The 18952-nt window shown below is 42.0% G+C and overlaps 1 protein-coding gene across 1 annotated transcript; it reads right to left on the reverse strand.

The window, feature by feature from the left end:
- Window positions 1-635: 635 nt before the first annotated feature.
- Window positions 636-18555, reverse strand: LOC115176371 (sorting nexin-3). The gene is made up of 4 exons (XM_029736400.1): window positions 18336-18555; window positions 3853-3948; window positions 3578-3702; window positions 636-1802 (listed from the first exon to the last, which is right to left on the reverse strand). Exons 1-4 carry the CDS (start codon window positions 18495-18497, stop codon window positions 1697-1699), a joined length of 489 nt encoding a protein of 162 aa, XP_029592260.1. The 5' UTR covers window positions 18498-18555; the 3' UTR covers window positions 636-1696.
- Between the last annotated feature and the right edge of the window lie 397 nt (window positions 18556-18952).

Here is an 18952-nt window from a genome sequence, read left to right on the forward strand (position 1 = left end):
GTAAATATTTTTTCTCTGTTGTACAAAGTGCGAGTAATAATTTTGTGAGAGTTGTCCTGAAATATATTAGAAGAATAAATGATTTTGAATTATAGGTGTCCCAAATACTCATTGAGTTAGCCCTATGCCACACTGATTGCTGAATATATTTTCTTTTCACTAAATATGCTATCCAGCTTCTTCAGGTATAAGGGAGTTTTGGAATCCAAACCACGTGAATGTGAACCAGAAAGAAGGGTACAATTCCCTGAAACCCAATGAGCACAAATGCCATGGGTTTTAAAGTTAGACTGCAGTAGAGTGCATATTGAGTCATGGCAAATACAATGCCCCAGATGAGACCTTGGGAGAAGCTGTAACAATAACACATTGGCTCAGGGGTTTCAAGTGCTGTCCGATGAATCAAGGGCTTTATCGTTATATTGGCTTTCATAACGATAAAAAAAAAAAAATACCATTGACAACATCATTAGTGGCGATCAATGTCGTTCAATCCAATTAAAGTGGAGAAAAACAGGGTTCATAGGGAGTTTGGTGTACAGCAGGTTGCCATGGCAGGGGGACCTAACATCTGTAGATCAGAAGCAGCATGGACCAAAATGTGTGTGTATTCACTGAAATCTTTATTCAGGAAAACATGACAACGCATCACCACCTCATGCGTATGAGTGCGCTTGACCTGTTTTATTGAAAAACTTTCAAAATAAACAAAATGGCACAGCAGTATACAAATGTCATAAACGCACATGCACGGTCAGTCAGTAGAAAAATTCTGTGGGGTTCCCCTCTGTCGTGCATTTTTTCTCATTAGAAAATAATTTACAGGCTAACTAACAGGGGAAGTGCTGGCTGGTAGTACACACTGACGGTGCGTACAAGATAACTCGGAAAGTTCCGATTTAAGTGCATTCATGACAACTGGGAATGCAAGCGCCAAATGGGATTTTAAAAAATTGATTTTAATAGTCATCCAACACAGAAATACCGCTCGGAATCTCTGGCATTATCCTAGAGCTCCGACCAGAAGATCACTGACGTCATTATATTTCCCCCAGTCTGAGCTCGTTTTTTCAGGGACTGTCCAGTGTTATTTTCAGAGTCAGGGGACCATCTACAAAGTGTGATTTTCAGAGTCAGGGGACCATCCAGAAAAGTGTGATTTTCAGAGTCAGGCATCATCTACAAAGTGTGATTTTCAGAGTCAGGGACCCTCCACAAAGTGTGTGAAGTCGCAGTTATGGTGGTGAGGACAATCATTCCAATTGGACATTGAGTGGAAACAGTGCGTAATGTATGGGGTTTAAACATGAGGTTTGCATACATGGAAAGGTATTTTTTTTATATTTCTTTAAAATTAAAATATCCAAGACATACCTAACTGATAAATACAGATAAATGTAAAATACCAAAGTTAGTGGTATTTTGAGACAAAAAACAAAAACAATTATTTTCAACCACAATTACATTGGAACCATTTCTTAGTTTCATCCAATCGAGAGTTGAAAACGAGAATTACATGAGATCACTAATCAAACGGAAATAAAAGACAGAAAGAAAGTGATTACAAATGAAAGAGTGAAGATCATAGAAGTGTTTTTGGTCAGAGCAGAGTAGGACCGTTAGCAGTAGAGAGCTTTGGGTTGTGGGCGGGGGCTGGGGTTGTGGGCGGGGGCTGGGCCGAGTGGTGGTCCTGCTCTTAGGCTTGTCGTATTTTGGAGGGGGTATAGGTCTTGTCCACAGACTCATCCTGTAGAAACATGTGCAGGCAGCGCTCGTTCTGAGCCAAAGGGTGACCAGCCACTCTGAAACACAAGACAGGGAGAGACAGAGGTTATGAATACACGTTGTTACAGTCTTTCTGACATGGTTACAAAGTACATGGTAACAAAGAACACATTTTGTTCATACATTTTATTTCTGGAAAAAATGTCAATACAATCCTTGACCATAATGTCTTCCTTACTTATTCCTCTTCGTTCTCATAAGGAACATAAGGCTTCCATGAGAGCGCACCACGAGAGACATTGACCATAATTGGACAGTAAAGTACTACTCCAGTCTCCTTTTCACCTGATTTACAAAACTGTGAAAAGTTTTCAGAAGGGTAGCAAAACGTGCCCACATTTTCAGCAGGTATGTTTTCAATGCCCAAACAGTCAGGTCAGGTGCATTTTGGAAGACCATTGACCTATGTCTGATGGTCATTGAGAGGGAATAGGGAGCACCTTTACTAAATGTTATTTTAAATTGGCAATTCATGAAGTCTCCATGTTACATCTGGAGCCAGAGAATTTGATTAAGAGCAAGAATGACCATTGAGGTCAGGTAGAGGGTGAGGGATGGAAGCAAAGTAAAGGGAGAGAATAAAAAAATAAGGCGGAAAGAAAGAAAAAATGTAAAGATAGACCCATTTTCCATGACTGACGTACTCATCATCCGACGCACTCTCAGCTACAGTCTAAAATGAGAAATATTTCTGAAGGCAAAGCATGACCAAGGGTTCACATACTGGTCAAACAGAAAACTTAGAGGATTTGAGGAGGCTTCCGTTTGTCATTAAATGAGCAAGTTGAGCCCCACCCCTACCAACACTCCCCAACTAATTACATTTTTTTTTATTGATTGACAGGGTTCAATTAAACTATCTCACCTGGCCTCTAATTGCACCCGACCCTGTCCCCACTCCTCCATCCCAAGTCTGATTACAAATCTCACCTTCCGTTTTTGAACAACATGGCCGACTAACTTCCCTCTAAACTTCACTGTGCTGTTCTCTCCTCCTCTGCTGGGTTGTTTACAAGTGATAATGGTGTTTACCTCCAGGAAAAGGGTTTTCCTCTCCACAATACACTCAATCACAGATTATAACAGCAGAGCGAACCAGCTCCATTCCACTGTGCAGCTATTAAGTCCAAACAATGCTATGATCAACAGTAGCATTTAATTGAAAAAAAAAAAAAAAAGAAATCTTAATTACCAACATATTCTCAGCTCCCTTGAAAAACCAATGTATGGTTTTACATACTTAATATTCTAACAGGTAGCATTCGCCACATTTGCACATGAAACAAAGATAATAGCCAAGTCTGCAATCAAAGCAAATAATTACAGTCCCACTCTAACTTTTATTGTTCTCTACATGGGGTTGAGAACACCCTGGGGTAAAAAATAAGCAGGGGTGCACACACCATGCCTCAGGAAACCACTTGCTGTAATTTGAGACACAATTATCATAAATTACACATCTAAAATAAAACAAATGTAGGAAGGTAGGAAGTACTAAGGGACACACTTCTTGTTCGTTTACCAGGTAATTATGAAGGAGAATTAAGGAGGGGGGGAGACGACATATCTGGCTGTGTGTGTTCAGGTTGTTAACGACACCGAGAGGGAATCTAATTGATCAACTGATTTATGTTAAGTGTTTCATAGGCTCCTAAGGTTAAGATTGAGCTGCATTGATATGTTTAACAAACACACATGCCTACATGCACGCTCTCACACGCCTGACATCAATCACAAAACAACACCCTGGTTCTAGGAAGCAGAGGATCTAGGGATGTCTGTGTAAACTCACTTGTTGAGGAACTGCTCCAGCCCAGCTCTCCGCTCCTCGATGAAGGAATCGTCAAATATCCCCTCGTCCCCTCGGAACGGAAGCTGTCTGAACAGAGCCTTCCCGGGGAGAGGGGGGACCACCACCTAAGAGTGACACACACACACACACACATTAGTGGCAGAAACCAAGTGAAAAGCGTTTAGCAATTTTACTGTTGTGTTTCTCTTTTTTTATTTCCTTTTTCCTGTGTAAAGCGTAGCGAGAATGCTTTAAACCCCCCATAGATGGCTCACCTTGCTATCTCTCTCCAGCTCCCCTCTGAGCCACTCAAAGTCACTGTACCTTCTCCGCACACGAGACTCCTTCAGCTTGAAGATGGGCAGATTGGTCTAAGGGAGAAAATAGGGATCAAAAAATAAAATACTTAAGCGCCGTGCAAACCAACTGCGTTAAACTGTATGCATTCCGACAGAAGTCCTTTCATTTTAAATGGGAGGCAATCCGCACCATTGCGACTCAACTGCCGGACTAGGCTGCGGTACGTGCAGTGTGTCTCTTGCATTGGATTTTTCAAACTTGTTTGTTGCTTTGCCATTCGGTCTCAGAAACAGAAGATTAACAACTGAAGATTTGGGTGATTCTGATTGGGGGCGGCAGGATGCCTAGCAGTTAAGAGCGTTGGACCAGCAACCAAAAATGTTGTTGGTTCGAATGCCTGAGATGATTAGGTGAATTTTTTTTTTTTTAATCTGCCGATGTGCCCTTGAACAAGTCACTTAACCCTAATTGCTCATGTAAGTCGCTCTGGATAAGAGTGTCTGCTAAATGACTAAAATGTAAGAATGTGATGTGGCGCACGGATTGTAAAAGATTGCATAAGAATTACTGTACCACAATGTGATGGAGTCTGTTTGCACGCAGGGTTAGGGGAACCAGAGCACTGTAGGGTAAACAGACTAAGGTCAGAGAGTTAAAGAGTATAAATAACTAGGGACCACTCCAGGGGTGTATTCATTACACCGATTCTGTTGCAAAACGATATACAACAGAAACTGTTTATTGCAAATGGAAAACATGAGTTTCTATTGAACAAATTCAGGTAGGTCCCTCTCTGTTCCGTTTGGTTCTTAAACGGTTTCCATAACGAATACACCCCAGGAGAGTTTGAACTAAAGCATTGTAGATCGCGTTAAGTACGAGTCTTTTTGAGATTTTTTGCATTTATTTAACACCCGTAACTGCCATTTCCTGCAATCTTAAGGGAAAAAATTGCCTTACTGTGCCTTCAGAAAGTATTCATACCCCTTAGACTGAATTCAAAATGAAAATTTAAAAAAGTCACCCATCTACACCATAATTAAAAAGTGAAAACATTTGTATACATTTTAGCAAATCGATTGAAAATTAAGTACAGCAATCTCATTTACATAAGTTCACACACCTGAGTCAATACATGTTAGAATCACCTTGGCAATGATTACAGCTGTGAGTCTTTCTGGGTAAGCCTAAGAGTTCTGCACACGTGTATAGTACAATATTTACACTTTAAAAAAAATATTTATTCTTCAAGCTCTGAAGTTGGTTGTAGATCATTGCTAGACAGCCATTTATAAGTCTTGACAGATTTTCAAGACGATTTAAGTCAAAACAGTACCTAGGCCACTCAGGAACATTCAATGAAGTCTTGGTAAACAACTCCAGTGTATATACTGTATATATTTGGCCTTGTGTGCTTTAGGTTATTCTATTGCTGAAAGGTGAATGTCTCCCATTGTCTGTTGGAAAGCAGACTGAACCAGGGTTTCCTCTAGGATTTTGCCTTTGCATAGCTCTATTCCATTTATTTTTATCCTAAAAAAAACCTCTAGTCCTTGCCGATGACAAGCATACCCATAACATGATGCAGCCACCACCATGCTTGATAATATGAAGAGTGGTACTCAGTGATGTGTCGGATTTGCCCTAAACATAACGCTATGTATTCAGGACAAAATAAAAAAATTTGACACATTTTGTGAAGTTTTACTTTAGTGCCTTATTGATAACATGACGCTTGTTTTATAACATGTTTATTCTGTACAGGCTTCATTTTAACTCTGTCAATTACGTAAGTATTGTGGAGCAACTACAACTCTAAACTCTACATTCTCAGAGTTTAATGGCTTTGATAGGAGAAAACAAACTGTTTTAAATGGTGACTGTCTGTGATTTATTTAGAATTCAAGACACACTTAACCAGCATGGCTACCACAGCACTCTGCAGCGATACACCATCCCATCTGGTTTGCGCTTAGCGGGATTATCATTTGTTTTTCAACAGGACAATGACCCAACACACCTCCAGGCTGTGTAAGGGCTATTTGACCAAGAAGGAGAGTGATGGAATGCTGTATCAGATGACCTGGCCTCCACAAATCACCCGACCTCAATCCAATTGCGATGGTTTGGGATGAGTTGGACCGCAGAGTGAAGGAAAAGCAGCCAACAAATGCTCAGCATATGTGGGAACTCCTTCAAGACCGTTGGAAAAGCATTCCAGGTGAAGCTGGTTGAGAGAATGCCAAGAGTGTGCAAAACTTAAGGCAAAGGGTGGCCACGTTGAGGAATATAAATAATTGATTTGTTAAACACTTTTTTGGTTACTACATGATTCCATATGGTGTTATTTCATAGTTTTGATGTCTTCACTATGATTCTATGATGTAGACAATAGTAAAAAATAAAGAAAAACCCTTGAATGACTTGTGTCCAAACTTGTAGGCCTCCTTGCTCGCACACACCTTTTCAGTTCTGCCCACAAATTTTCGATGTGATTGAGTTCAGGGCTTTGTGATGGCCACTCCAAAACCTTGACTTTGCTGTCCTTAAGCCATTTTGCCACAACTTTGGAAGTATGCTTGGGGTCATTGTCCATTTGGAAGACCCATTTGTGACCAAGCTTTAACTTCCTGACTGATGTCTTGAGATGTTGCTTCAATATATCCACTTAATTTTCCTACCTCATGATGCCATCTATTTTGTGAAGTGCACCAGTCCCTCCTGCAGCAAAGCACCCCCACAACATGATGCTGCCACCCCCATGCTTCACAGTTGGGATGGTGTTCTTTGGCTTGCAAGCCTCCCTCTTTTTCCTCCAAACATAACGATGGTCATTATGACCAAACAGTTCTATTTTTGTTTCATCAGACCAGAGGACATTTCTCCAAAAAGCACAATCTTTGTCCCCATGTGCAGTTGCAAACCGTAGTCTGGCTTTTTTATGGCGGTTTTGGAGCAGTGGCTTCTTCCTTGCTGAGCGGCCTTTCAGGTTGTCGATATAGGACTTGTTTTACTGTGGATATAGATACTTTACCTGTTGTTTCCTCCAGCATCTTCACAAGGTCCTTTGCTGTTGTTCTGGGATTGATTTGCACTTTTCGCACCAAAGTACATTCATCTCTAGGAGACAGAACGCGTCTCCTTCCTGAGCGGTATGACAGCTGCGTGGTCCCATGGTGCTTATACTTGTGTACTATTCATTTTACAGATGAACGTGGTACCTTCAGGTGTTTGGTTCATCATTGGGAGAAATTCCCAGACTTGTGGAGGTCTACAATTTTTTTCTGAGGTCTTGGCTGATTTATTTTAATTTTCCCATGATGTCAAGCAGAGGCACTGAGTTTGCAGGTAGGCCTTGAAATACATCCACAGGTACACCTCCAATTGACTCAAATTATGTCAATTAGGCTATCAGAAGCTTCTAAATCCATGACATCATTTTATGGAATTTTCCAAGCTGTTTAAAGGCACAGTCAACTTACTGTATGTAAATTTCTGACCCACGGGAATTGTGATAGATTATTTCACTTATAATTCACTGTAAACAATTGTTGGAAAAATTACTTGTGTCATGCACAAAGTAGATGTCCTAACCGACTTGCCAAAACTATAGCTTGTTAACAAGGAATTTGTGGAGTGGTTAAAAAATTTGTTTTAAATGACTCCAACCTAAGTGTATGTAAACTTCTGACTTCAACTGTATATACATAGAGTGCATTCAGAGTATTCAGACCCCTTCCCCTTGTCCACATTACAGCCTTATTCTACTTGTATTTATTTTTTTCCCATTCCCTTAAGCTACACACAGCACTGCTGAGTTTGGCCAGATCTAGGAAGAGTCTTGGTGGTTCCCAACTTCTTCCATTTAAGAATGATGGAGACCAATGTGTTCTTGGGGACCTTCAATGCTGCAGATTTTTTGGTACCCTTCCCAAGATCTGTACCTCGACACAATCCTGTCTCGGGTGCTCCACGGACAATTCCTTCGACCTCATGGTTTGGTTTTTGCTCTGACATGCACTGCAAACTGTGGGACCTCAGACAGATGTGTGCCTTTCCAAATCATGTTCAATCAATTGAATTTACCACAGGTAGACTCCAATCAAGTTGTAGAAACATCTCAAGGATGACCAATGGAAACAGGATGCACCCAAGCTCAATATCGAGTCTCATAGCAAAGGTTCTGAAGACTTTTTATTATTTAGAAACAATTTCTTAAAACCTGTTTTTGCTTTGTCATTATGGAGTAGTGCTGAGGATTTTTATTTATTTAATCCATTTTAGAATAAGGCTGTAACATAACAAAATGTGGAAGAAGTCAAGGGGTCTGACGCAGCACCTTCTTACATTCTTTGGGGTAAACCTGGTGATATTGATACTAGACTGGGGTTTACAAAATCTATTTTCAATAGGTCTCACAACACACTGTATGGTACCATCAACCCTTCCACCACTAACGTGTAGTAAACCAAGTGATAAACAGCAGCCATTTTGTCCCAGAGACACGCACCACACACTGGCTATGAGGAGTAGATGCAGCGTGAATGACACAGGCTTGCCATTGTGCCGTTTGGGCCTAGCCTTGTGTTAGGTACTCTGTGGCAAATGACTTTGTTAAAAGAGCCATACAAATAGAAAATTCAATTGGAAATTGAAATCCTGTATTGAGGACTGAAGAATAAAAGTTTGCTCTTACAGGGCTCACCAAGGTCTGATGCACTTTGGATGAGCTGAGAGAGAAAGACAGAGAAAGACAGAGAGAGAGAGAGACAGAGAAAGACAGAGAGAGAGAGAGAGAGAGAGAGAGAGAGACAGAGAGAGCGTAGTGCTAGTTAATGAGCACTGGAGATTACATTTCATGAAATGTTTCGGCATTGACATACACCACTGAAGCGTACAGCAGCACATTAGAACACAATGCCAAAGCTCTTCACCTGTCATGACAGCAGGATCCTGCGGCCATCCCAGCCACAATACACAACCTGGAGAGAAAAAGAACATTTCCCCATAGACAGACAGCAACCGCAGAAGGTCAGAATTCATGGAGAGCCACAAGAGGAGAAACCATTGAGCTGTTGGATGGATGAATGCAGGGCGATGTGTGTGAGCAGTGGCAGACTGATCGATGAGCAGGAGAACGAAGGAGTGTGTGAGTGTGATAAAGAGATGGATAGGTAGCTGGCACGCTGAGTAAATAGATGAATAAATGGGTGGGATGAGGGGAGGGGGGCTGTATGGACTATGGGGGACTAATTAAGAAAGGAGAGCAGAAGTGGCCTTTTCGTTCTCATGGTCTCCCTCGCTCTCACTCCCCCCGTCCCCTCCTCTTCATATTTTCCCTCTCCTATAATAAGTCACTGTTTTGCCCTTGAGACCCCTCTTGAGTCTTTTCACTGGGAAAAACACAAACCGTACTCTCCTCTTGTCTTCTGTCCTCTCTTCTCCGCTCGCTCCTCTCTTTTTGCCCACCGCTCCTTAAAATTATGGATGTTTCTACTCTACATTAATGAGGTAGAAGAGAGAATTCTTTTGGAAGGATTTGAAAATAATAAATTGAAGTTATTTGATAACAATTGCTCTTTTTTATTACCACAAAAAACTACAATGAAGTCAAATGGTAATATCAGAACAAGTATTAAAAGTAACTGAAAAATAAGATTTTGCCTTATGTTGGGGTTCTTCTGACAGTTGATAATGGAGGACAAAGAACAAGGTGAGGGAAAAAGGTATAGAACACTACAAGGAGAACAGAAGGAATGTTTCTCTCTCGTTCCACCTTTCTTTCCCATCCTTCACCTCTCCTTTCCCCCTTTCTTTCTGTAGTCGTATGCCCTCTCGTTTGTCTACCCAGCCATTCTCTCTCCTCTTATTTCCTTCCCTTCTGTCTCCAGGTGAGGTTGTCAACCACCCCCTCCTTCCTCTCAGGTCACAGGAGAAGGGGATTAGCCTAGCTTTAGAGCCCCTCAGCTGTAGCCACGGTCTTCCCTCTCAGTGGGCTGTCCCCCAGTGTTCTGGTACCTCACAGCACGGAACGCTTCACGGAACACTGCGAAGTTAATCCCCACGACAACAGATCATGGTTACAGGTAATCTGCCACCGCCGAGACGCTAATCCCATCAGGCCCAGTCCCAACGCTCCCACACAAAACACACACGAGCAGAACTCTGTGTGGAGAAACAGGTGCTAGAGTTAGACAACACACAAACAAGCTGCACAACACATACACACACACACACTTGACTTTTGGACAATTCTGGTTGACTCAAACTACGCTTTCCAAATGTTCATTCTTGGGCTTGCTGATCCACACCCCTGCCTGGACCTCAATGCTCAGGACAAAAGAGAGAAAATGAAAGTCACCTGCGCTTTCAATCACCACCCCATCGCAACCTATGATTAAGAGATTGGCGTTAACAGTGAGAGGAGAGGAAGAGAGGACAAGTCAGGTGAAAGGTGAGTAGTCAGCTCGCCCACACTGTTCGGTCTCAAACACTAATTTCACACATACAAACACTAAGAACACCACTCCCCATGTAAAGAGGCAGTGCGTGGGAGCTCCACAAGTCAAAGATCAGGTTTCTGTCCTCTTCACACCTGGCTGTAGGTTGGGGCTGGGGTGTGGTTCATGTGGGGGCTGAGGGCGTGGTGTGTGACTCAGGTTACGGAATAAGGCATTGATTGGGACACCCTGGACCACCCAATCAAGTAAATGTATTGAACTTATTCTAAAATTCATTTTGGGGCGGCAGGTAGCCTAGTGGTTAGAGCGTTGGACTAGTAACCGAAAGGTTGCAAGATCAAATCCCCGAGCTGACAAGGTAAAAATCTGTCGTTCTGCCCCTGAACAAGGCAGTTAACCCACTGTTCCTAGACCGTCATTGTAAATAAGAATTTGTTCTTAACTGACTTGACCTAGTTAAATAAAGGTTAAATAAAAAACATTTATGTGCCCAAGTTAACAAAAGATGAACAAAATGCATCTGCGACTCGTATTTTCCTGCAACTTTCTGAAACGGTACAGGAATGCCCCCGTCTGTGTGGTGCATGTCTGGTCTCGTCTTCACGTTGTGTCGCCGTTAGGATAACCGTCTGCTGGTTGATGGAAAGGCTTTCCCAAAAACCTTGTCAATTAAATGCTATCTACAAAGTAGCCTATGCCTACCTGGCAGAAGGATATCATGTTGATTTGCAACAATCCTGTGGCCAATTGTTTTGCAAACTCTGAAATCACATGAGCGCTACAGAAACAGCGCTACAGAAACACCGCTAACCAAACAATGTCTCTGGCTGGTGCTGCGCGCTCACTTGCATTAAAAAGCGACTGCCTTTAAAAAGCAACATATCCCGTTGAAAACGGCTTATGTGGCCACGATGTGAGTCAGAATCAGTTATTGAGTCAAAATGTATTACAATGTGTATAATTTTGGTAATGAAGTCAGTCTCGTCTAAGACGGAGCTTGGAACATCCATAAATTAAGGTTTGGTTTTGATTTGACAATGTCCATTTGCCCACTAACAAGAGGTGAATTTAAAAAATGTTTATTTAACCTTTAACTAGGCAAGTCAGTTAAGAACAAATTCTTATTTACAATGACGGCCTACACCGGCCAAACCCAGATGACCCTGGGCCAATTGTGTGCCGCCCTATGGGTCTCCCAATCACGGCAGGTTGTGATACAGCCAGGATTCGAACCAGGGTGTCTGTAGTGAAGAGATTGGCGAGATCGAAGCCTCTGGCACTGAGACGCAGTGCCTTAGACCACAGCGCCACTCAGGAGCCCATCTGCGGTGATTGCTCTCAATCCAATAGCATAGCCAGTGAGACACCTGTCCAGCAGTTCCGACTTTGTTAACATAAGACAACAAGTCGCACATTTATGTGAAATACTGCACCAAAGACCTTTGAAGTAAAATTATGCAACTGACACATTCTCAGCAAGTTCATGACATATTTTGAGGAAGTGAAATAGGCTTCTGCATCTAGTGTTGAGGACAAACACCATTCACCAAATGCGGAATCATTGAGGAAACAAGACCGAAATCAATTTTTTTGAAAAAACAACAGAAAAACACTTGCCAATAAGCATGCTCAGTGGCTCTTTAAAATGGTAACTAACCAAAATTCTAAATGTCTTAGATTTTTACCTCAAAACGTGGTCTCCTGATGTGCTTTAAACAGTTGTGGACTGAGAACACGCAATTTTGTTATTTTTCTTCTTTTTTTTTTTAAATAATAATAATTATAAAAAGTGTTTCAGAGCGAAAATCAGGAAAAACAAAACCAGGAAAAACAAAACCAGGAGGTGTGTTAACGCAGAATTCTGTTCTTCAGAGAGAGAAAAAAAAAAGCCTAACAAATATGTTTCTGCATTTTGTAAGCGCAGATCTTAAATGCTTCTAATTTTACATTTCTGCTCGGCATCAGAAATGTTGTTCTTCAGCAGCACTTCACTCGGATGAGAATTCACGAATGGGCATTTTATCAGCAGGCATGGCGCTCTGACTGATGTGGCGCTACATTTCTCCGGTATTTTTCTCAGCGTAGCCTACCTTTCTCCAGTTAAATGCAAGATTAACTTCAAACAAAACATTAGGAAATGTACCTGACTACATTTATATGATAAACATTAGAAATATGATGACCATGCATAGTTTGCCAGAAATACCTTGCTTTTTCATTGTAAACAAATGTATTTGTGTGTATGCTAGCCAAATAGCATTGCACTTGTGTTGGCATCTGATAAAAAAATAAAGCTATTTTCTGCCGAATGTGTTGCACTAATGTATTTTCTGTGAAGGAAAACTATAGCTACCTGACGACTCTATGAAGCAAAAAAACCTGTTGACTTTCAATGTAAAACACAGGTGAAATGGTATAAAATGCAGATTTGATGGTATGAGTTTTGAAAATGCAGATTTCTGAACTCTAACGAAACCCCTGAACACTGAGAAAACGGAATATGGGAAGACACAACGTAAACCATATGACATGGCCGTCTCAGTCATCAGATATCAACCCAATTGAACACTTGTGGGAGATTCTGAAGCGGTACCACCAACAACAAAACGCCAAATGATGGAATTTCACATGGAAGAACGGTGTTGCATCCTTCCAATAGAGTTAGACACTTGTAGGATCTATGCCAAGGTGCATTGAAGCTGTTCTGACTCATGGTGGCCCAACGCCATTTTAAGTTGGCGTTTCCTTTATTTCGGCAGTTACCTGTACCATACTCATTTTGAATAATCACAATGCATTTTGAAATACAATACCTAGCTGGACCTGAGCAGTTAGACAAGATAAGAATGAATTACAACAGAAAGGATAATGTAACAAAGTGATTAAAGTTTGAGTTACTGCTATAACATCGTATAAGTAGTCTTTCCATGAACAGCCTAGGCTATGGTGATTAGGTTATGCTTCATACAGACAGAGAGCGAGAAAGCGAGAGAGGGAAAGCGCGACAGACAAAGCGCGACAGACAAAGCAAGGCAGAGTGAGAGAAACGTAAGCCTAAGCAAGTGAGTGCACAGGGTCCATTTCATAAACAACACAAAAATACCCAACTTCCAACTACACTTCACTGAGCCAGTGGCCTACTAAAAGCTTTCTCATCGCAGGAATAGAAACCCTTGAGTAACCCACCGCTGCATTAGAAATGCATGTGAAACATCATGTGTAGGAAGAGACAATACCATAGCTCATTAAAGACTTGGGGGAGAAAAGAGCCCAAACCCCTCAAGAGAAAGGTCACCCCTCTCCTGTGAAAATGGTTCAAGGCCGCCTATGCATTAGCTTTTAGCAGGATGGATTAAGTCAAGTTCGAGAGTGCCGCATCCCTAACCCCCCCTGCCCCCTTCTTACCCTCCCCTAGCTCTCCCTTTCAAAAATAAAAAGTATGAAAAATGGCAGCACAATACCATCTCATCGCATCATATTCTAAAAGGGAAAGAGGAGAGAACAATGGCGTTGGGGCCGTGGGTCTCCCCCCTCACTGTCGTTTCCCCTGTGCACTTTCCCTCTCTCGCCCCTACAGCCCAACAGCCTTCCCTCTCCTCTCTCCAACTCGCCTAGCAGGCAGAAAGCTGCTTTGTTGCCATAGTATCAACTCCCACTTTTGATACTGTCATTTCAAGTAGGATATGGTAGCCTTGATACAATATGTTCCCCATTTCCATTAAAATAGTTGTCAGAGAGGATGGTGTAGAGTTTGGATTATACTTGACTGTGCCTGACAAGGCCCCTCCACCCCTCCCTATTTTATTAATGACCAAAATGTTTTTTCCCCCCAAATGTAAGAGAGAAAGAAAGTGGGAGAGGCTATGAGAGTGGAGAGGTGGAGGAGTGGAAGAGAGAGAGAGAGCTGCAAGAAGCCTTTTTATATGCTCCTGTCTGTCCATAAACAAAGTGAGATCCCAAAGTACACGCTCTCCTGTGTGCTCTCTGAAGGGGGAGATGGAGGCTACCAAAGGCAAGGTCTAATGTTGGTGGTGAAGCTTTCCCCCCGTTTGTCGAGTTCAAAAACATACACTACTCTGTTGAGAGAGCGAGAGAAAAGTCCTCTCACCCTCACATCAAACTGAATCATTGAGAGACATTAGGACTGTGTAGAGAGCATCTCCTCAACATTCAAGACACGTAAAAAAAAAATACCCTGAACTAAAGCCCATGAAAGTGAACTACCAATTAGGCTATTCAATCTGTTAGCAATAGCCTTCCATTATAGAGGGGGCTTATTTGAACAGTATATTATTAGCAGAAGACATTTTAAATATAACAAATGACAAACGGAAAGACCAAAGACAACATTCTATTGTTTTACACAAGACCACATTTTCAGGTTTACAAGTCTGCACACGTGAATTCTAGGTTAACTTGAGGACATGATGCTGGTTTTAGCAGAGAAACTGTCACCATCTGCAATGCACAACGCAGTTTCTGATATTTAATCAATTAGGCCTAAACAACAATTGACTGGTCACACTTTCTCTCACAGGGACCCTAATGTCACCTTTCACCATGAAATGTCACACAAGTCACCATAAAATGACCTCGGCACTGACCATGAAAATGTTTAATACGACCATATCAGCTAACATCGTAATATCACAGAAATGAACATACTACCAAACCATTGCATGATTAAGTTATAATACTACTTGTCTGAAAGAGTTGTGCAACAGTTACCATAGATACTGAAGTGGAGACAGAAGGAGTAGTAGGAACCAAAGAAACAGGAACTCAAAGGGTGCGTTCGCAAATTCACTCAGGCCATCTACTCTGATTTCAGAGCACTGGTGTCTGAGTGTGCCAGAGCGCAGAATAACTGATGAATTTATGAACGTTCAACACCTGTTCAATATGGCAGGTGTCAGTAACCGCCGATAAAAAAGCGTAATTAATTTGCTGCCAGCAGCACAGTTATAGTCACCAAAGCTCTGGATAGTCACCAAAGCTCTGCCTAACTAGCTCTGCAGGGGTGAGTAAAATGTTTAGAGTGAAGTGTTCTCTCATTTGTGTCTGGAAGTAGCTAGCAAGATAGCCAACGTTAGCCAGTTAGCTTGGGTGCCGTTGTGAGGTCAGGACGCTCGGATCAACTCTACTCCTTGGTCAGAGCGTCCAGTGTGCGCTCTGAACCTATCAGAGAGCGAAACGTTCTGAATTTACTTACGAACAATCTGACAACGCTCTGAATTTACAAATGCCCAGAGCGCACTTTGGCACTCCAGATTGAATTTACGAACACACCCAAAGTATAGAAGGGAGCCTATAGGAGGCATAGCAGTGAAGAGGTGACCTGACAGATACGGACACTGCTGGTGCAGGCAAAGCACACATTTCACCTGTTAAAGGTCAGGTGTCATATGACTAGATTTTATAGAGTCCTCGTGGACTAAGGTGACTATTCTCTCGACTAGGCTGGGCGAGGGACGTTGGAGATGCAGGGCTATGGTGGATGAAGAGTGAGGGGGTGCTTTTGTGGCCTCCCCAGGGGGGTGAGAGTAGGTGGGGGAGCCCATACGAGGACGGGGATGAAGCCTTCCCCTCTCCACACACCAGCCCGATTCATTCTTCTCCCCTATCAATGAGGGGATTAAGAAAACTCAGTACGGCCGTACGGGCTCTCACTGCCATGGGATGATGAGAGGGACGGGGGACGGGGGGGGTTGATCTACTAACATTTCATTGCATAAATACAGGAGAAAAATATTATAGCTAAGTGGTGAGAGAACCCGAAACACAAGCAACACTGCAAAGCATTCCAGGCTGGCCAAGGTACCAGGCAGACCTTTTGGTATAGTCTAAGAGAAGAAAGGAAAAAGGAGAGAAGCAAAGCAAAGTTGACACCACGTTTGTTGAGAAGTGAGGGATGCTACTCTTATCCCTGGCTCTTATGCAAAGCAGGGTCACAGAGGGCCATGAGGCGCACAATAAATGCTGATTACACGCATATGCTAATTATTACACGCTAATCAAGTACAGTAGCCTTATATTCAGCTCTAATGCCCGCAGACGGGCTTCTCTAGGTAGGGGGAAGCTATAAATACTATAGGGCCGCGTAGCGCTAAACCACCACGCTACTGAAAACAACGAGAGAGACAGCCCAGACAATCAGGCAGGGTTGACAGTGGTACGGTGATAACATGCTTAGCTCTTGATGTACTGCTTCAAATGCAATAATTCTGGTCATTTGTTTTGTATTATGCACTCTGTGTTGGAAATAGTGGTGTGAAACAAATGGCATAAAAGTAGAGGATGAAAAATAGAGCCTTTTCAGCAGTCTTAAAAAGTGTTGTTGTGTTGGTAACTGTATTCAGTTGGGATGTTTTTGCTTTCATATAAAATTAGAACAAGCTCCAGACAGGTTTTAAAATTGTGTTATACCCCATGCATTAAGTCTGTCATAATCTTTATTGTCATGATACTTTGAATAACTTTGTTTTCTTTACAAGCAATCAATAGCGACTGATTTGAGGGTTAAACAGTTATTGATGACTGACTTTCACTCTCCATAGTACAGTTTATAAATATGGATGAGACCAGATGTGATTCTCAAAAGTACTTCCTCGATTCCTCCCATCCAATCCTCTCCCCACCAGAGGGAAGCAAGGAGGTCTAGCTTTGTGAGGACATGCATCTGTACTATTTAACCCCCCCAGCCCCCACCTCTCCACCCCAGCAGAGCAGAAAGGAAATGCATGGGGTGAGTAAGTGGACTGTGGGGCTCGCTGATGCTGAGCCTGGCTCAACATCCTGTCTTCCTTCCAGAGAAGCTGACCAGTAGTTTCAGTACAACAACATGTCATAGAACTACATTTTACACAGAGTCCCTTTACTGGAATAGTATTGCTATGACTAATAAGAGAGGGGGAGAGAAAAACATTGGACTCATCTGTATTGCTCAATATCTGAGTAGAGGCATAGAGAGGCGACATTTCTTCATTGAGTGAGGGAGCTGGTCTCCAAGCTCTGCTTTTGGGTAGAGACTTAGCATGAAAGACTGTTTTATTGTTTTAAAATACACCCTTGTTGAGCTCTCTGTTTCTGTTGGTGTGTGACAAATCGAGAGCTTGGTACTATAATGTTCTATCTGCAAAAAGATGATTCTAGGACAATTGGCTTTAAAGTTCAGGACCCTTATTGGTTTGAATGGTGTCAGCAATTTCTATATTATATTATTTTGAACTTAACATGAATTGGGGTATTTCGAGTACTATATAGGTAAAGAACCTAGAACAGAACAAAGCCATGTCAATTACTCAATTTAGACAAAAATGCAGATTGAACCTTGTAGTCCCAAACTCATTCACTATCTACCAGTTACACTATGACAGGGGTGTGGCTGGAACATAACAAGGATCTGTTAACGGTTTGTAAAACAATTAATTCGTTAAAGACAATACAAACTAGCTAGTTAGTTAGTTAGTTAGTTATATGGCTCCATGGCCTTTGGCCATGAGGCTCTTGCAAACAAGACACAAAACAAGACCCACTGTCAACATATTTGTAACTTTCCATTGACTTCACATTCCTGAAGTCAGAGAAGCTAACAGTTACCTAGCTACCTGGCTAGGCTATCGACCAAAACTGGAGGCCCATTAAATAATATTGTATCAACAATTCTTTGATAACCTCGCCAGAAATAGTTTAATCATTTTAATACACATCTGAATTGGTCAAATGCCAAGTATGTTAGTTTTTTAAAAACTAAATCCACCGTCTAGCTAACTGTTATAGCTACTAACAACTACCTAGCTACTCCGTGGCTAAAAGCTAGTTAACCGATTTGACCGTTCGAATATTGTCTACATCTGACTGGTAGACATCTCTTTCTTAGTGTAACCCTAACTAAACTCAATCCCCTTTATCAAGATGACCAGGTCCATTGCCCTAAAGAGCAAGCTAATGGTTTGCCTATTTATTTTGTTAGCTCGCTAGCTATCTTGTATGCTCACCTTCAGTCTTATTTCATACGTGGTAAACCTGGTCCTTCCGACACCGACCGTTTCAGGGTTGCTCACATCAATCTCTAGAAAGTTGCTTGGGGGTCCATACGCGTCGTTCAAGTTCTGAGGCTTGGAGAATAGCCTCCTTGTATCAGCTATGGTATCAGCCATTTCTCCCCCGCTAGCTTGGTTCGCCCTGCCGTTTGGGTTCGTGTTATTCTGGATCCTTGGGACGTCCCCTATAATAATTATAATTATATTAATAAATGGGTGGGTGCTTATATTTTTCCTATTTCAAACATGTACAAGTGTGTATTAATACGCATGTATGAATAGTATTTAAAACGTTTTTTTTGCATATATCCTAACTCTTCCTGAGACACCCTCGGAGAGTGGGGTCACGGCAAGTGTCTACACATTGACATTAAAACCAGGGTCTACCATGTCCCTACACCATTGAAGTTGATATAATTTAAAACGGTAAGGGTAGGTCTTAGTGTAGGAACGTCCCAAAGATGCCGGATAGCACTAACCCTTTCGTTTGGGGTTGCTCGCTCCACTTCCGATCAGCTGAGGAGCAGCTGACGCTTGGCAGCTTCCGTGTGTTTTTGGCGCGTAAAAAAACT

This window comes from Salmo trutta, chromosome 1 (genome assembly GCF_901001165.1).
Source record: "Salmo trutta chromosome 1, fSalTru1.1, whole genome shotgun sequence".
Classification (NCBI taxonomy): Eukaryota; Metazoa; Chordata; class Actinopteri; order Salmoniformes; family Salmonidae; genus Salmo; species Salmo trutta.

What these genes read in the sequence shown, in the direction of transcription:
- LOC115176371 (XM_029736400.1), bottom strand. Translation starts at nt 18,497, where the DNA reads ATGGCTGATACCATAGCTGATACAAGGAGGCTATTCTCCAAGCCTCAG. An exon ending in AGCTGGAGAGAGATAGCAAG is followed by an intron (nt 3,703 to 3,852) that starts GTGAGCCATCTA and finishes TGTCACTCTTAG; the next exon opens with GTGGTGGTCCCCCCTCTCCC. An exon ending in CTGGAGCAGTTCCTCAACAA is followed by an intron (nt 1,803 to 3,577) that starts GTGAGTTTACAC and finishes CTTGTGTTTCAG; the next exon opens with AGTGGCTGGTCACCCTTTGG.